Genomic DNA, 17767 nt, shown 5'->3' with positions numbered 1-17767 from the left:
ATCAGCCTGGGTAGGGAGCAGGGCAGGGGGGAAGGAGATAAAGATAAGGATGCTCCAGTCACAGGCCAGACAGGCGGGGACAGGAAGGCTATGGCAGCCAGTGACTGACCCGGCTCCATCACAGCTCCCCTCGTGGCTGGGCCTGGGGGCTGAGGCAGCCACTGCCGGGTGTCCCTGTCCTTCTCTTCACACCCAGTGGGATGCAGGGAGCCCCCGGCTCTGCATTTCCCCGCAGCAAGGCAACAACTCCCTAGAGCTGTCAGGGGCTCTGGCTAGAGATACCATCTCAGTCACAGACCCTGGCTCCTCCCTGGTCGTTTCACAGAATGAGGCCAATGAGAATAAACCTAAAAGATCTGGCTCCTCCGGGGTGGGGGCACTTGGCATCCTCATCACTGGGGCAGTTGCAAGGGGAAGGTCACTGGTGCTGACCGCTCCTGGGGTAGTGGATGAAACCAAGTCCAGCCCTCCCTGCTCCTCCAAAGCAAACACCTCCAGGGCCAGAAGGCGTCCCGCTCTGGTGTGACGCCGAGCCCCAGGGAACTCAGGTGGGAGACTGGCCAGTAACCCAAGGACAGCCAAGCATACGGCCTGCGCCACCCTGATCCCTCCATCTCAAATCTATCAGTGCACTGCTGGGCCAGAGCTGCCACCATCATGGGAAGAAGAAAAAGAAAAAGAAGAAAGAAAAACAAAGGCCAGCTCCATCTTCAAAGCTGCTGCCTCCCTCTGCCGAAGTCCTGGCTGGAGATGCAAGCCGGCCAGGCTTATCGAAACCAAACTTCAAGTTCAAAGGGAAGTTATCAGAAAACCACCTTCAGGTTCAATGTTGCTTTTCAAGTTCCACTTGATAAAACCCAAAGAAAAGAAACCTCTGTCCCTGCTCTCTCCTTCTCAGGACCACCCCTCCCCTTGACACCCAAACAGCCCGGTCCTTCCTCAGGTCCTCCCCTCCTGCCTTCCTTTCTCCTCTCCCAGGGAGGAGAGGGACATCCCCCTCCATCCCTTATCCTCATCGTATGTCCTCTCCAAAGACCAGGGCTTTGTCCTTTCTTCACCAGGGGGGTCTGACCCCTCATGCCACCCTAGCTCAGAAAACCACCTGGACACCCAGCCGGGGCCGATTCTCAGCATGGGGACAGGTACAGCCGGGTAGTAGGACTGACTGCAAGCCATCTGCCCTGGGGCCTGGGGGCCAGGAACAGTCAGCGCCCCTTTGTCCCCACCAAAGAAAGTCTTTCTCTCTTTCACTCTCCCCTGCCCAGCGGCCAGAAGAGGTGGCAGATAACCAGTCAGCAAGCCATGCAGACCCCAATGCCAGAGGCCTGGGCTGGGACTCAGGGACCCTGCTTCTCCATCCACATAACCCACTGAAAGCAAACAACGAAAACCCGCCACCTGCCCCAGCCACCCCTGTGCAGAACAAATCGCCCTCCCTCCGTGCATCTGTCCTCGGGCACATGGGCAGGTGGGAGAAGGGTGAGTGGGGCTCGCCACAGGCTGCCTGGGTCCAATCAACTGGAGATATTTTTGTCAAGATGGGTTTTAGCACCAGAGTCCAAGCGCATTCCCTGTCTCCTATTCCTGTGCAGCCCAGCAGGTTTCCCACGCCCCGCCCCCAGAGGTGATCTTTTGCGGGGCATAGTTTCAGGGGGACTCTGATCACTCTTCAATTGCAACAGTAACAACACTGCTAATTTGAAAGCAGGAAGCAAAGCCGTGCAAGGGGTAGGAGAAAAAGGAAGGGAAGGGACAGAGAGAGGAGGAACCAAAGCCTTTCACTCGCCTATGAAGAACCCTTGGTGACCTAGAGCAGGGGTTGGCAAACTACAGCCCGAGAGGCAAGCCAACCCACCGCCTGTTTTTGTAAATAAAGTTTTACTGGGACACAGAGACACTCACATCCATTGTCTATGGTGAAGCAGAGTTGAGTAGCTGCAACATAGACTCTAATGCCCACAAAGCCTAAAACATGTACTTTCCCAGCCCTTTACAGTAAAGCATGTGGACTGTGCCTTAGGTTAAGTGCAGCTCTGCACACCTACGAGGATACATCCTTGATAGGCAGGGTGCAGGCTTCACCTGCTGCTCACCTGCTTGACTGGAAATCCTTGTGCAGTCCACAACCTGCCCAACCATACACAGTAGCCATGGAAGAAAGAAAACGTCAACTCTGCTTTCTTAAAACCAGGTCTCAGCTCAAACAAGTCTGGGGCAGCGTGTGGAGCTCCTTCTCTTTGGAAGCTGTTCCCTATCCCTCCTCTCACCACGGCCACAGCCACGAGGAGCCAGCCGGCCGTCTGTGTTTACCAGATGATGGCTCTGTCCCACATTAGCTCCCAGCCTGGCATCTCTCCACCCCTAGCAACTGCCAGATTAAATGCATTACTTGACCATCTTCACCCGGCTCCCTTTGATGTTCCCTTCTCAAGCTTCAAAATACCTTTTGGAGGGAGATCAGACAGCATTAAACAGAATTACTAATTAATTAAGCAAAGTTAAATTTTAAACACTGTTTGTTGTGTTAGCCAAAAGCCTGAACAGAACAGACTTTTTTCCTCCGCTGAGATCAAAGACAGTCTCTTCCCTCTCCCCTCCCCCAGTTTAAAAAAAGGGGGTGGGGGTGGGGCGGAAGAGAGAGAGAAACAGGAGAGTGCTTGAGCACCGCGGAGAGTAGGAAATGCCGGAATGGGCGCAACTCTGATCGTGGGTCCCTGACACCCACCCAGGGACCTAATGGGAGGCATCTGAGGCTTATTTGGGACTTCACGCTGGGAGAGCCACGGTCACTTTCTCGGGACTGTTTAGCAGTGACCCAGGGAGCAGGATGGCATAGCCCACCCAGCCTGAACTGTTGACAGCTGGCGCCGCCCAAGCATGAGAAGAAGAAGGGCTGTGAAATGAAACAGATCCAGCCTCCTGAGGCCCCACCCTCCTGAGCAGGACGAGCGCCCCAGGGTTCTTCCCCCACTCCTGGCCTTGGGGTCAGGGTCATTTGGGGTCATTGGGAGACCGGCTCTAAGAAGCCAGCTGTGCACGGTACAACTCTAGGGGGCGCTGTTCACATGCCGGACATCCTAGATTTGTGTATTGCTTGTGACCGTTTTCGGACAGATGGCAGAAAGATGTCTGGAGGAGGGGCCCCTTTTTCCAATTTGTACAAATGCATTTGTTGCTAGCAGAGGGCTGTCTAAACCCATTCAGTCTGCAGTCCTATCTGGGATCTCCTGATGGCTTCATGGGAGCCGGTCACATCCACGCAGGCAGAATGCAAGTTTCTCAAAAGAGCTGGCTCTGCTAGCTGCTGCCTCCTGGGCTGCCCACAGTGCCTAGCACGTACCGTACGTGCACAGAGCAGATATTCCATCCCAGCGAGGTCCACTGCAGCAAACCCCACCCACAGGTGGACGAAAGGCAGGCTGCATAACAAACACCATGAATTCTGGTGTGATTGAGACTGCGAACCGGCATGGGAAAGGGGGTGGTTTAAAAAGGGTAGGTCTGTTCCTGAATCCCAGACGTCGGCTAAAACCCAAACCCTGGATGATATCAGCCAATGCCAGCTTATTTTAACACAATCCAGAAAGGCCTGGTTGATATTAAACTTTGGAAGAAGAGACAAATTTGAAACATGTATGATTAAATCAACCCCACCAAAGACCAGAAATTACTAACGCTGAAATGCCAGGTGCACACCTCTCTTAGCCTGGTTACCTGGCAAGTTCTTCTCAGTTGATACAATGTAAGTAAGATTTAACACAAGCCAGAGCTTCTGGCGGGAGTTTGGACCCTGGCCTTAATGTAGCCACAGGCCTTTCTCAATTGTCCACATGCAGATTATCTGCCACAAATATTTTAGGCTCAGGGTGGCTTGCCAGGATGTTTCTGACTCCCCAACCCTCCGAAAGCAGCTGTTAGAGGGAATGCAGATGAATTTTAATATTAGCCTATGCCAAATATAATTAGGAGGGTAAATCTACTGCCAGTAAAAAGAGAAAGATATCATATGTGCATTCCAGGCCAAATGGTTTCTTGCATTATCTGCATGAGGCGCTCCTCGGGGAACGAGGGTCTAGAGGTACACGAATCTATCTGTCCCTGCACACAGCAGCGGGCTGTACGTGGAAGCTGGTAAAGTTAGTGGGTGCACACGTTATTCCACTAAGTCCTCTTAATAGCACCATGCGGGGGTGTGTTACCGTTTGCATTTTACAAGAGGGAACGAAGTGTAAAAAGCAAACTTGATTGAGCCACTTGCCAGCTGCTGTCTCTCAGCCCCATCTCTCCACGGAGCTGCTTTTCCCCCACCAAGAGCACACTCTTTCTGTCTCTCCAACTCCCGTCCACCTTTCAGGTCTTCACTGTAAACGTCCCTACCTCTGAGAAGAAATGCCCTCATGCCCTCAGGGGCTAGGTTAGAGTTCCCTGCTCAGTGATCCCCGATTATACTGTTATTTTCATTATTCATTTGACTGAATACTCCTGCTGCAGCTCCAACATACATTACAGTGCCTGTCACCCTACGTAGAAGTGTCTCGTCATCATCGCCATCAAAATGAAACAACAGGAAGCAGCACAATCAGGATGTGAACGCAGACGGTATAGGAACAGAAAACTAAAATCCCAGTTTCCTGCCCCCCCAGCCACTGTTCTCTCCATTCTGTCACACAACGATAGTTAACACCTGTTCCTGCCTGTCCCACAACCATTCTCCCCTTCTGATAATAGCATCTGGGTTTTCTCTAGGGGGCCACCCCTCCCCCATCTCAATCCATCTGGTTTACCAGGGGCTGATCCCACTCCGAGCTTCCGGGATGCGCCCAGCACCCAGACCCGACCAGCTTATTTCATCCTGATGGCCCTGTGACTTAGCTCAGTGGCAAAGGACAGTTCATCGTGGACCTAACGAAGCTAGAGCTTCTGGGCCTCTCGCTTGCACGGGCCTCTTCCAAGTTGGAATGTGTTGACGTTGGTTGTTTGCTTGTTTTTGTGGCACTTTCAAAATTAGATATTTTATCCTCAATCGGTTAAGAACACTGTCTCTTCCCATTCTGACTTCCCACACGTCCCCTTGTGTCACATGGTATTGGAGTGAACACGAGCATTTCTGGAATCACGCTAAGGGGAGGGTGAGTTGGGGATATATTTATTTAGGTTTAGTGGGAAAGATATTGTAAACAGTAATATATAAATACATATATTTGTATATAACTGGTTCATAGTCATGAAAAAGAAGCATGTCTTCTTTTTCCTAAAGAAGACCCCGCCAAACTGGATAATCTTGGGTCCCACAAAATCTATACCTACTTTGTCCAGTAAAGTAAGAATCAAACTTCTGCAAGAAATAATGGACTTGGGAGCTCTCTTTCACCTGCGATAGCTCAGCTTGTAGGTTGTGAGCACCCAGATCAGGGTAGTCATCTTGGCCACCTTAGTGGGAGAGACTAACAGAGGGCAGAGGGAGAGATGATGGAGGGAGAGAGGATGAACTATGTGTGTGTATGCGTGTGTGTTTTGATGACATGGTTTGAGCTCCTGGATCCAACCAGCCCTTCTTAGGCAAGATCTACCCCAGAGTTTTTCAATTTCATGAGCCAGATCTTAAGCGAGTTTGGGTTGCATATCCAAAAGAACCCAAAGAATCCTGACTTAACTGTCCATCACTTGGAGCCCTTGCTTTTCAGGAAAAACAAAACCAACAGCAACACATAATTGACCCAGTGAAATACTCTCGAAGCTGGTTTCTGGCACCACCAGCAGGTGTCTACCCCTTCCTGGGTTTTTTTCTCCTCATTCCTGCTTCCCCAGGTTACATTTTTCTGTAAGTAGATTTTATTTAAGGGCCAGTTGTGACTGAGGGGAAAGAAGAAAGGGGAAAAAAAAAAAAAAAAACCCTTCCCAACACATAGCATTCTGGCCTTTTTTTCTCATCAGAGCATAAGGTTGATGGCCACTCCGCTTTGAGGTTTGAATAGGATTGAGACGAAACATCTGTTGGGGGAAGGAGGGGGAAACGCCGGGAGAGGGAGAGGGAAAGGGAAAAAAGCCTTCTTTGGGCTAAAAATATCATGTCCCTTCCACTCTCCCCCATCCCCGCCCAAGTTAAAACATGTGATGAAATTCAACTTTTAAAATCTAACCCCGAGCTACTTGAAACTATGAAAGCCTCCTCGGTATCTGACACCAGTCAGAATTTCCACTGTTCAAGCTGAGCTTTTATGAAGAACAGACTTGAGAGAAACTGCTGTCACGGCTGAAGCCCGGGCTTCTGGGGGGACTGCACTGGAGTGGAGTCTGGGCGACTGACACTCACCGGCAGGACAGGCTCTGAACTGAGGGAGAGAAGCCAGCGGGGTGTGGCCTGCCTGCCCCCTCTGTCTGGGGGTCCCTGCTGCTCTGCAGTGAACTCCCCTTCCTCCCAGACTTATGGGAACCACCGGCCAGCCCCACCAATTGACAAGCCTCACCCAGGACTCCCATGGAGCTATCTGTGGCCACTTCCTGAGAAGTCCTCACTCTCTCACTCTCTCCCTCTCTCTCTCTGGCTCTCTGTCTCTCTCTCTCTTTTCCCCAAATGATCCCTGAACCCTAGACTCGGTGTCCAACTGTCTACTCAGCATCCCTTACCTGCAGGTCAAACAGGCATCTTGAAACTGACATATCCAGAAACAAAAGCCTTGACTGTCACCTGCCAATACCTCCACCGCAGAAGTGCCAGCAACATTTCCTTAGTTCCTTAAGCCAAAACTCTAAGGTGTGCCCGGATCCCTTTCTTTCCCTCCCCCGCAACCGTCCACCTCCTGTCTCCCAGGCCTCCCCCCTCTCCCCCAGACCCATCCACTTCTCTCCAGCCCCTCAGCCCCAGGCTAGGCCAAGGCCATCACCTCTCCCCTGCACTATCGCAATCACCTCCTGTTTTCATTGCTTCCTTCCTTCCTCGGAATGACCCAACCTTCCCAGGAGCCACAATTAACTGGTGAATGTGGAAGTCAGAATCTGGCACTCTTCTGCCTCAAACATTCCCACAGTTTCTCTCCAAAAGCAGCGTGAAACCCAAGCCCGTGGTCCCATGCTCATCCTCCGGGTCTCCTGCTGCCACATGGGCCTCCCCTCTGTGCTCCCCTAAGCCCCACGTTCCTCCCATCTGGGGTTCGGCTCACCCTTCACATTCTCCCGTGGTGGCTCGTTCCTGGTACCTGCATGTCTGCTGAAATGTCACCTCCTGAGAGAGGCCTGTCACACTCCACCCTTCCCTGGGTGTCACCTCCTCACAGAGCGCCACTCCCAGAGACTTGTGTGCTCACTCCCTGGCTTATTTATCCACTACCCTGCCTCCTCCATGTCGACACCCTGACAGCAAGGTCTGCCGACCTCGTGGGTGGCTCGAACCCAGAGCCCAGCAAGGCCCCACACCTGCAGCAGGTACTCAGTAAATACTTGCTGAGTGAGGAAGAGACTGTCCTCAGTCTGCTGTGTGACCTTGGACAGGTCACATCCCCTCTCTGGGCCTCAGATTTCTTACCGCAAAGGAAGGGGACTAACGGCCTCCCAAGGGCTCCTCTGCTCTGTGAATGGTTGACATCTCATACCTGGGAGCCTGGATGGACTGGAGTGGGGGCACATGGGGCCTGCCTGGGGGCCTGACTCCAGTGACTTCACGGTGTTGGCCTCGTTCTTCTTGTGAGCACAGTCATGACGTCCTCCACTGACAATTTTTCAACTTTACAATGGTGCAAAAATGATACACAATCAGTAGAAACTTACTCCGAATTTCAAAGCTGGACCTTTTCCCGCGCCAGCGATACACGCAGTACAACCCCTCTTGTGATGCTGGGCAGCCGCAGTGGGTCCCAGGTCCCAGTCAGCCACACGATCACGAGGGTCAGTAATCCATACACTTACAACCATTCTGTACCCAGACAGCCATTCTGTCTTTCACTTCCAGTACTGCATTCAATAAAGGACAGGAGCTATTCAAGACTTGATTATAAATAGGTTTTGTGTTAGATGATTTTGCCCAAGTGTAGGCTAATGTAAAGTGGGCAAGGCTAAGCTATGATGTTCGGTAGGTTAGCTGTACACAATGCACTTCCGACTAACGATATTTTCAACTTACAATGGGTTTATCGGGGCGTAACCCCATCATAAGTCAAGGAAGATCTGTATTTATTGAGCACTTATGGCCTGCCAGGCTATGTTGTGCACTGAGAGTGATAGGAGACACTCAGAGAGTCTAATAGGATTAAAGAAGCTTTGAAAATAGGTCTTCTTTGATCTGGACTAGTAAATAATTACAAACACCAGTTGGCTCCCCCTCAAGAAAGAGGAACCCACGAGACAAGAGTCAGGACAGCTCACAGACACGGGCATACTCTGAACCAGGGCTGTTCTCGGGGCTTATATAACCTCGCCATCTGCACAGGAACTCTGAGGAAGGAATACTATGACTGCCCCCAACAAGAAACTGAAGCACAGAGAAGTTAAGTGACTCTCCCAAGGTCACACAGTGAGTGGTGGTAAAGCCAGGCTGGATCTGGGGTCTGACTTCAGAATAAAGGGAGAAGGGTGCCTCTCATGCGCTCCGATGGGGTTGCAGGAAGACAAAGTTTGAGCCATGCAGACTGGGACAGGCCCTGGACTCACAGTGGGGCTGCTCAGCCGTCCGGGTCTCAGTCCCAACACCACTGCTCTGCTCAGCAGGACCACGGCCAGGGAAGCAGAGACCCCCACGGACTCTGCCAGGAGAAAGCCGGCTTGGGCCAAATGGAGGCCTGCCTGGCAGCAGCCCTGGGAGCCTGGAGGGACGGCCTGGTCCCCGTGGGAAGGGCCGCCTGACTCAGCGGCTTTTGGTCCTTAATGAAGGCAGGACTGGGTTCTGTGGAGTCAACTTTCTATGGAAGATGCCAAGCTGGTTGCACTCTGCCCGCTGTCCCCTCCAAGCAAAGAGGTCAACAGACAAGAAACAGCCACGATACTGAGACTCAGAGGGCAGAGGCTGAGGGTGAGAGGTGGGAGAGAGCTAAGACGCTGGAGAGAAGGGGCCTGTGACCATTTACAGGTCTCTCCCTCCTGACGGGAACAGTACTTCAGTCTTTGCTGGGTCGGGAGGACACCCCCAGACACAGTGCTTCCCGGAGGCCTAACACCAATGTCCACCTCGGGCCACAAGCCACAGGCTGCCACCACCTGTCGTCCTGCCCAACTGGGGAGGTGGGGACGTCGGTGGGCACTGGAGTGAAGTGTGGGATGACCCTCCCCAGTCCTCAGCACCCTGCTGGGTCAGCAGAAGAAGGTCCTCTGGCCACCCCGCCACCCCCCAGCCCCCAAGCCGCGGGTCCCGCCCTCCACACCCGGCCAGCTCTGGAGCGCGGGACTTTTCATGCTTACTTTGTTCTCTGCACAGTTCAAAAGGAGCTCACAGCCCCAGCCCTAGCTCCAAGCCCAGCCTTAATCTCCCATCCCGTGAGCTCCCAGCTGGCCAGTTAAGGCAGTTAAGACGCTGGATTAGGGCCGGCTTTACATAACAACGCAGGAGCTAAAGCCATCCTCTCCTGGGATGGCTAAAAGACTTCTTTTTATCTTCACGCCTCAGATGGCCTTTTTTTCCCTTAACAGCCCTCCAGCCAGCCAAGAGGCAATGAACTTGGTCGACAGGAAGACAAAGAAGAGATTCAGGATTCAGCTTGCTCTCCCTTGGCCCGAGGCACAGAGGGATGCCCGCAGCCCCAGCTCCAGGCCAGGTGGACGCTTCTCCGTGGCCAGACTCGGCAGAGCTACTCTCACCAGGCTTAGCCATGGGGTGGCCTGCCGTCCACAGCCAGGTCCTTCATCCTGGGGCAGGAGGGGGCGCCTCGGACCTGGCGCCAACGGTGGCCGGAGAACCACAGACGGTCACTGGGGCCCAGCATCACCTCCAAGGAGTCTCAGGGGCCACACAGGCAGGCCCAGAGCAGTCCCACCCTACTGCTATATTTACACTATTTTCACTTTTTAATTCTGTTATTAGTCTTTCATTTCAAAGGAATATATGATCACATTCTTCTCGTAAAACGTAAAACGTGAATTCCAGTTAATACTACGATCCTCTGACCACGCTTTCCAATTTTAGTCTCTTCCTCCCCTGTCCAGAAGGAACTACTGTTTCTGTCCGTCTAGACCTCTAGCTACACAATAGTATACATACATATGTGGTGTACATTCATATATACAAGGAAATACAGAGTATTGTCTGGTACCCTTTTTTACATAAAAGATAACATACTGACTATAACACACCGCATCTCTCGGCAACCTGGTCCGTCTTACCTTTTGTGCTTCTGTGTAAGCTTTTGTTTGAAGAAAAGGGCTGGAAACTTGACCACCAGCAACCTGATCTAACCCCTCAGTTGGGAAACTGAGTCAGGCTAGTGGCTCCCAACCCCTCCCCTCGTCAGTGGTGGCACTGATGTGCCTGGACACCATGAGTGATTGGCAAGGTGCCCAGGCTGCCCTCAAAGCTCGACCTGCAGCTGGTGGGCCGTAGGGACAGACCAAGTGCCACCAATCTCCACACTTTTCCCCGACAGGAGCTGGGACCCTCGGGCACCTCCTATTTATCCCCCATCCATCAACCAATGTTTGTAAGTACCACCCCACAGCAGTTCATCCTCCCTGCAAGGCACCCACGTCCTCTGAGCAGCCACAGAGTCCACGTCCCCACGCATCATGTCACAGAGGGCGAAGGGGCCCCAAGAGGGAGGGGCCTGGCCAAGAGCCACAGCGAGTCACTGCAGGAGCTGGCAGGGGAGCCAGGTCTATGGGTTCCTAGGCCAAGTGCTCTTCCTACTTCATTACAACAGGGCTCACGCTCTGCCGAGAGAGATCAAACAAAGCAGAGAGAGGCGGATTCTGTGGGCAGGCCATTTCATGTCTGCAGGGAAAGATGCCTCATGTGAAATCAATTACATGATTTCAGACTGAGCCTCAATGGCCAGAGAAGTGCCTCATTTGGGGTAGTGACCAGGGACCCAATAAATGATGAAGAGATAGACAGATGGTGAATAGACGGATGGTAACTGGAGGATGGTTAAATGGGTTAAGGAATGAGTGATGGATGATGAAGAGATGGGCAGAGGATGGATTATGGGTGGCTAGGTGATAGATAAAGGCTGGCCAGCTGATGGATGGGTGTAGATGAATGAATAGGCAGTGATGGCTGGGTGACAGGGGGAGCAACAAACGGATGGATGAGTGCTGGATGGGGTAGCTCATGGATTATTGGGTGGGTGGTGAGTGAGTGATGGGTAGATGAATGGATAGACAGATGAGTGGACAGGTGGGTGCTTGGATGGATAGTGAATAGGTGGTGGACGGAATAGATGGAAGGATGAATGAACAAGAGGATGAACTTGCTAAGTTACCAGGTGAATGAGCAAATGAATAGAAAATGGAATGAGTGCTGAAGCCCACCTCAGCCTCCAGACCCTACATCCTGCAGACCTTTACCTGACTCCCCAGATCTACTCTAGGTACCAAGCCCCAGCGTCTTTCCATGGAGCTGAGGATAATAGCTGAGGCTCCGGGGAGCCCAGGGCACAATGAGAATCAAAGCCACTGAATCCCTGAGTGTAGTCACCAGATCCACAGGCAAACATGCTCAAGGGAAACACCCCAGAGCCTGGACGGAGCTGTCTGCTCCCCTTCTATTCAGGACCTGCTCGAATTTAAGCAAAGTCTGAGAGATATCTGGGTCTCCAGCCAGCCTCCAGCTCCCGGGCTACTGAACGAATCTCTCAAAATAGCGCTTCTCAAAGTACAATGAGCATACAAGTTATCTGGGGAGCCTATTGCAGGGCAGACTGGATTCAGTAGCCTGGGTGGAGCCAGGGATTCTACATTTATCACAGCTCTCAGGCCCCACGTGGCCACAGTCCTCGGGTCTGGCCCAGGCTCCGCTCCAGAACCTCCCGGCACAGTCTCCTCTCCTGTCAAGGCCCTACAAGCCCTCCAAGGCCTAGATTCCCCCCAGAGACCCCTGGGCACCCAGCTATCCTAACAGCTGCCTGTCCTGGTCCCAGCAGAGAGGGCTTTATTGTCACAAGGCTGCTCCAGTTCAGTGATGCTCTCCTCTGATTCAGAGTAAAAAAGGGAAACGCTATCCCTTTCAGCAAATGCTTTCTGATCCCATCCGGTCCTTTCACCAGCTCAGGGAATCAGGCAGGAAAAGGCTCTCGTTCCCATTCTACAAACATGGAAGCTTGGGCTCCGAAAGGGTACATGGCTTCCCAGAGTCAAATCAGCATGCCAGTGGCTGGCCGGGCCTCTGCTCGAGTGTCCTAATTCTTTCTACAATGCAGTGCTTCTCCTTGAAGAAAGAAAGGAGTGAGAGCTACAGAGGAGAGCGGGGGAGGGGCTGGGGGTGTTCGTGGGTGTGCGCATACCCGTGTGCTCCAGGTGAGTGACACAAGCAGAGAAACACAAGGGCTACTTCATGCAGTGCTCGCTACATGCCTAACTCTGCTTGAGGGGCCTATGAGTGGTCACTATGCTCACTGCCAACGGGGAAGCTGAGGTCAAACAACCTGTTCAAGACCCCACGGCTAACACGGAGCAGGGCCAGGATGTGAGCCTGGGTGGTCTGAATCCACTCCCGGAGTGGACCTACGAGATGCTACACTTCCCTCTTGCTTCTCCCCCCACCTGCTCCCAGCCCACCCCCACCGAGAGTCAGAGTCCTGTCCTCCTCCACCTGGTCTGCCAGTTTTCTGGAGGGTACTTGGGGCATGAGGTAGACCAGATGGCCCTTCCCCACCTCACTGCCTTTGGGAAGAAAGCAATGGACTCCAATACCTTCTAACCGAAAGTCTTCCTCTTCCTCCTCACTGAGCGTTTCTCTGAAAACTTCGCCCACGAGCTCCTATAGGAAGAAAAAGCAGGGATATTAAAGGAGTATTGGGGTCAGGTAGGAACCTGGCATCATTACGGTCAAGGTGGCATTGTGAACGTGTGTGTGGCTGGTCGCAAAGAAGCAGGGACCCTGTTCTGATTGGAATTTAGGTCAACTACGTAGATCCTATCACACTTGAAAAGTTAATTACTGCACTACTTTTTAGGAACTAAGTTATTCTCAGCTTATAGCCCGCCACAAAACATTACACAGGACCACACTTCTCCCCCGGAAAGGGAGCTCCACCCTCCACCCTGGAAAAAGACAAAGATGAGATCAGAAAATGTCCCTCCTCTATCCCTCTGAGCCAACTTGATGGACTCGGGACCACAGTCACCCCTGTGGGTCCCAAGAAGAGACCTCAGTTTGGATCCTTCCTCTACCAGAGGGTCCCAGGTGGGCTGTCTTGGTGGGTTTATAAAGAGGACCTGGTGTGCTATAGAGCGGGCTCCCTAACACAAACCCAAACTCTTCAGCACAATATCTAGAAAGCTATAGGCTCCGCCTTCAACTGACCTTCAATCACGCCTCCCGCATCTCCCCCAACACATACACCTTCCAGCTTCTGGCCTGCATGCACATGCCTTGCCTTGGTCCCCGAGCATGAGTTAAAAATGTCCGGTGTCTCATCCCACGTAGCAGAGCTGCTCCCAATCAGCGGTGAGGCTGCCACTCAGGTGTTGTCAGGCTGGCAAGGGAAGTTTGTTTGGTCCACAGGCTGGGAGGCTGGGAAATTTCTGGGATGGCAATAAAGGTCCCATCTATCTGACCCCACCCCAGTAGGACAACTCTAGGTACAGAGGAGAACAGACTAGCGCTTGTCAAACTGTCTTCTGCACTTATTGGTATTCTGCCAGGAGGAGTAAAGTGATCAAAAAAGACTGTTTTAAACAAAGGTAAACGAGACCCCTTACTGCAGGACTTACTATGGTAACGGATGCTGCAGGTATCTAAGTAGTAGCTTATGCTGCATCCCTCAAACCTATTTAGACCATGAAGTTTTGTTTTTCAGAAGCATCACATGGGATTTGTGTTCTGAGGAACCCACGTTGGGAAATGCTCCTCTTTGGGGGAGGAGAGATGAGGTTGTTGGGGGGGGGCGGGGTGTCACACTGCTTTATCTTTTTTAATGCCCACAGGATGCCATGGCAGTGCTTCTTGAACCACAAAAAGGCAAGCAATAAAAAAGCCCAAACTCAGCAGCTCTCACCAACTTCTCCTTTTGAAAAAGAAAGAAAAAAAGTATAAAGAAAAAGAAAAAACACCCTCTTCTTGAAAAATCAGAAGAAAAAAAAATCCTGCACTGGAGATGCTTGAAAGAAAAACCAGAGCTCGCCTTGATTAACAAAAGAAAAACAATGCTTTGTATAGCTGATCTTATCAATTGGACACAGCTGGAGATAAGTCTCTTGCATGTATGTTTTTTAAAGATGAACAGCTAACGTTTTATGGATTAGAGATGGTTTTCTCTGTTCTCTTTCTTCTTTCAAATCGTTCTGGGGCATTACACATTCTTCCTCAGAGGTTGTTCAAATGTGGTCATTCAGACTCCTGGTGTCCCATGGACTTCAAAACCAGGCTGCTTTATTCCTCGAGTCAGGATGTCTTCTCTCTCCTCCTCTGCCAATTATTATAATCACCGAACACTTCCTGGGCTTGTAAACTGGCTGTTTGTGTTAACAGAGCTGGAGTTGACAGGGGAACTGGGAGACGGTGACAGGAAAGGGCCGCACTCGGTTGGCATCATTAGATGGCTGGGATGCCCCAGCAGCCAATTAGAGTCGATCTTTCATGCCAGTGGAAGACGGATGCCGCTTCCCTGGAAAGGCTGGCAGGCAGCGCTTCCTCACAGGAGCGGGCGACCATCTTCAAGGGAAACGACACACCTGATTGTGCTGGGGCCTTGTGGAGGCTGGGAGCTGGCGCTGACCTCTGTGCCACCCTGACCACTCCTGGCAAGGCCGACAGGACCCGTGAGGTGGAAACTTTGGGGCACCTGCATCTTTTTACTGGCACACTCAGAGGAGTTTAAAGACTCCAAATGTCACCAGCAGCAAAGCAGCCGTCTGGAAGCCCTGTAACGATGCCTCGCGGTGTGTATAACACACCCACAGTCATCACTCTGATGACGGCTTCAATGCTCTCTGAGAAGAACTGTCAGCTGAGAGGACCCAGCTCTCTGACATATTAAAGATATGTCTCTGCATATTAAAGCAGAGTTCTGGCAAGTTCTGGGGTCGGTCTCTTCCGGTAAACCTTACCCTGCTCTGTATAACAGATCGAAGGCTCCTCAGCGCCGTGGTCCGCTGACACACAATGCAGTGCAGGTGCCCAACTCTGGCAAAAATTCATTTCCTCCACTGACCCAGACGGCCCGGGGCCTGAGGAGTGCCGTGTCTGTGGTCCTCAAGCTTTGAATCACTGCGCCAGAGGCAACGTAAAATGTTGAGCCAGACACAGGATCGCATCCTGGTTCCGTGGCCGCCCTCGCCCTGGATGTGGCGCCAGCCACTGCCTTCTGCGAACCTCGATCTACTTACCTGTAAAATGGGCATGGTGATAAACCACAACAAGAAGAGAGCTGACGCTTACCGTGCCTTTCCTGTGTGCCGAGCACTTTATATTGTCGCCCTTTATCATCATAGCAGCCCTGCTCTTTCCATCTCTCAAGGAACAGATGCTCAAAAAACTGATTTGCAACTTGTAAAGTGAGAGGTATAATTGCTATTGTTTTTTTTCTACAAAGAAAGTGCCCCAACCCTCAAGGAATGAGACAGGAAAATGATGCCAATGACAGTCACTTACATCACCAAGCACTCATGATGTATGAGGCACCGACCAACTGGAATCTTCACCAGAACCTCTGGAGAACAGGGCTCCCAATAGCCCTGGCTTTAAACAAGGAGGAGCCTCCACGAGGCCAGGCGACTGGCTCTGGATCACCAGCAGAGCCAAGACTTGAGCCACCTCCTTCCGGTGCCTGGCCTGAGCTTGTACAGTGGAATCGGGGCTCCTGTGGGCATGGGGACAGAGGTGGCCAAGGGTCCTGGCACTTGCCAGGGACCAAGAATCACGCTTAAAGAAGTGCAAGAAAACAGCCCAGCCAGCAGCTCCAGTGGGTCAGGGGCCAAGTACTCCCATCTGTCCTGCAGGACTCAAAAGCCCCACGGCTCCTCCCCAGTAGATTTGGGACAGGGCCAAGAGTCAGCCGGGAGCCCTGCATGCAGGGTTTGGGGCCAGGCCCTCAGGACCATCCTGCAGGAAGGCACTTGTACCCTTCGACAGCCACGAGCCCCAGTGGGAACCCTAGCATGGAGGGTGCAGGGCATGGAACTGGCGTTGCTCAGACCTTGGTTCAAATTCCAGCTCTGCATCACACAAGCCGGTCATCTGGGGGAAGGAGCTTTATCTCCAGTGTGCCTCAGTCTCCCCAGCTGTGCACAGGGATGAGAGCAGTCACACTGTCTCAGGGTGGGTGTGAAGATCGAGCAAGCCATTGCACGAAAAGTACTTAGCATTACAGCTGATAGCACGATGGCGGCTCGACAGACAGTATTTACTGTTTATTACTCCGACTCTTATGGTCAAATGGCTACCAGAACGTTGCTAGGCAAAGCTCACCAGACCCAAAGTGCCCCTGCAGACACCGAGAAACACGCTCTTCTCCTGCCTGGTGCACGTTTCTAGCGCTTTGCATTTAATCCCCAGGGCAGTCCTTTGAGGTAGAACCACTATTATCCCCACTTTACAGATGATGAAACTGAGGCACATAGAGGTTAAGTGACTTGCCCAAGGTCACACAGCTAGTAAGTGTCACAGCCAAGATTGAAGGCAGGCTGCCTGGCTCCACAGCCCTTACCCCTCACCACTGCCCTATAGGAAGCCCACACTCGGGGCATGGTATGCAGTGATCTCCCTTTGTCCACTCAACCATCACTCTGGCCCCCTGGTGCCAGGCCCCCTCTGCTCTGGCCTCCAGGACAGTCAGACTCAGCCTCTGCTCCAAATTCTCATCAAAGACTTTCCTGGATCCCCAGACCTTCTGCCCCACCCAGCCTGGTGCCAGGCTGCCTCCTGCCTAGTGGCCGGGCTTGGTGGCCTCTCAGGCCACAGGATCCGGACCTGCCTCCCTCCCAAGTCCCAGCACTGCCCTCCTCTGCCCCATGCTGGGCCCCAGGAAGAGAGGGCAGCTCCTCCGGGTGCCGAGACTGCAGCCAGCACCAGCCCAGAGCCCAGAACTGCAGGCACAATGCCTTATAAGGCCTCCGGAGACGGGAACCCACATCAAAACAGGGCCTTGGGGAGCGGGCTGGAGTTCGGTTGGGGTTTTTCCTCTTTGTCTTTGAGACTTCATAACCCTGAGCTTAATATCTCTCCCCATTGCCTGCCCCAGCAGTTCTTTGTCAATCTTTCTGTTCTCTAAGAGCTAACAGATGTTAGTGCCACGGGGTTTCAAAGGAAACTCCTGGTGCCCACAGAACACGGCACAACTTATAGATTCCAAGAATGCACAGGGCTGGGACATGCCGGGGGAAGAGAAGAGTGGGAGGCAGGACCCAGCCACCCTGTAACCCTTAGATCCAAGCAGTCTGCCCTGGACCTGATCCAGGAAATTCCTGGCGAGCTCCCTCTTCCCAGCACACTGCACAGAGACAGCGTTCCTGGGGAACTGCCGCTGCTGTGGGCAGGGCCCTTGGAGAGCAAGCTCTGGCCGGTCAGGGCAGGGATGCTCCGTTCCCAGAACCCAGCCGGACCTGGGAGGCAGGCGCCTGCCTGCCCGCCCTTGGGAGCTGAGTGATAGCAGATGCTTTACTTAACCCCTCTGGGCCCCGTTTTACTCTT

General features: G+C 52.6%; 1 protein-coding gene across 2 annotated transcripts in view; it reads right to left on the bottom strand.

Annotated features, from left to right (window-relative positions):
- NKD1 (NKD inhibitor of Wnt signaling pathway 1) overlaps nt 1-17767 on the bottom strand; it is an 84472-nt gene that overhangs the window by 15747 nt on the left and 50958 nt on the right. For both annotated transcript variants that reach the window (XM_024747443.1, XM_024747445.1), the window contains exon 4: nt 12829-12895. In XM_024747443.1, the coding sequence (XP_024603211.1) occupies nt 12829-12895 (67 nt within the window). The remainder of the gene's footprint in view (nt 1-12828; nt 12896-17767) is intronic.

Source organism: Neophocaena asiaeorientalis, unplaced genomic scaffold (assembly GCF_003031525.2).
Source record: "Neophocaena asiaeorientalis asiaeorientalis breed wild unplaced genomic scaffold, Neophocaena_asiaeorientalis_V1.1 scaffold438, whole genome shotgun sequence".
NCBI lineage: Eukaryota > Metazoa > Chordata > Mammalia > Artiodactyla > Phocoenidae > Neophocaena > Neophocaena asiaeorientalis.
Note: the sequence above shows the minus strand (reverse complement) of the source record. Positions and strands in the feature narration are given on the sequence as shown.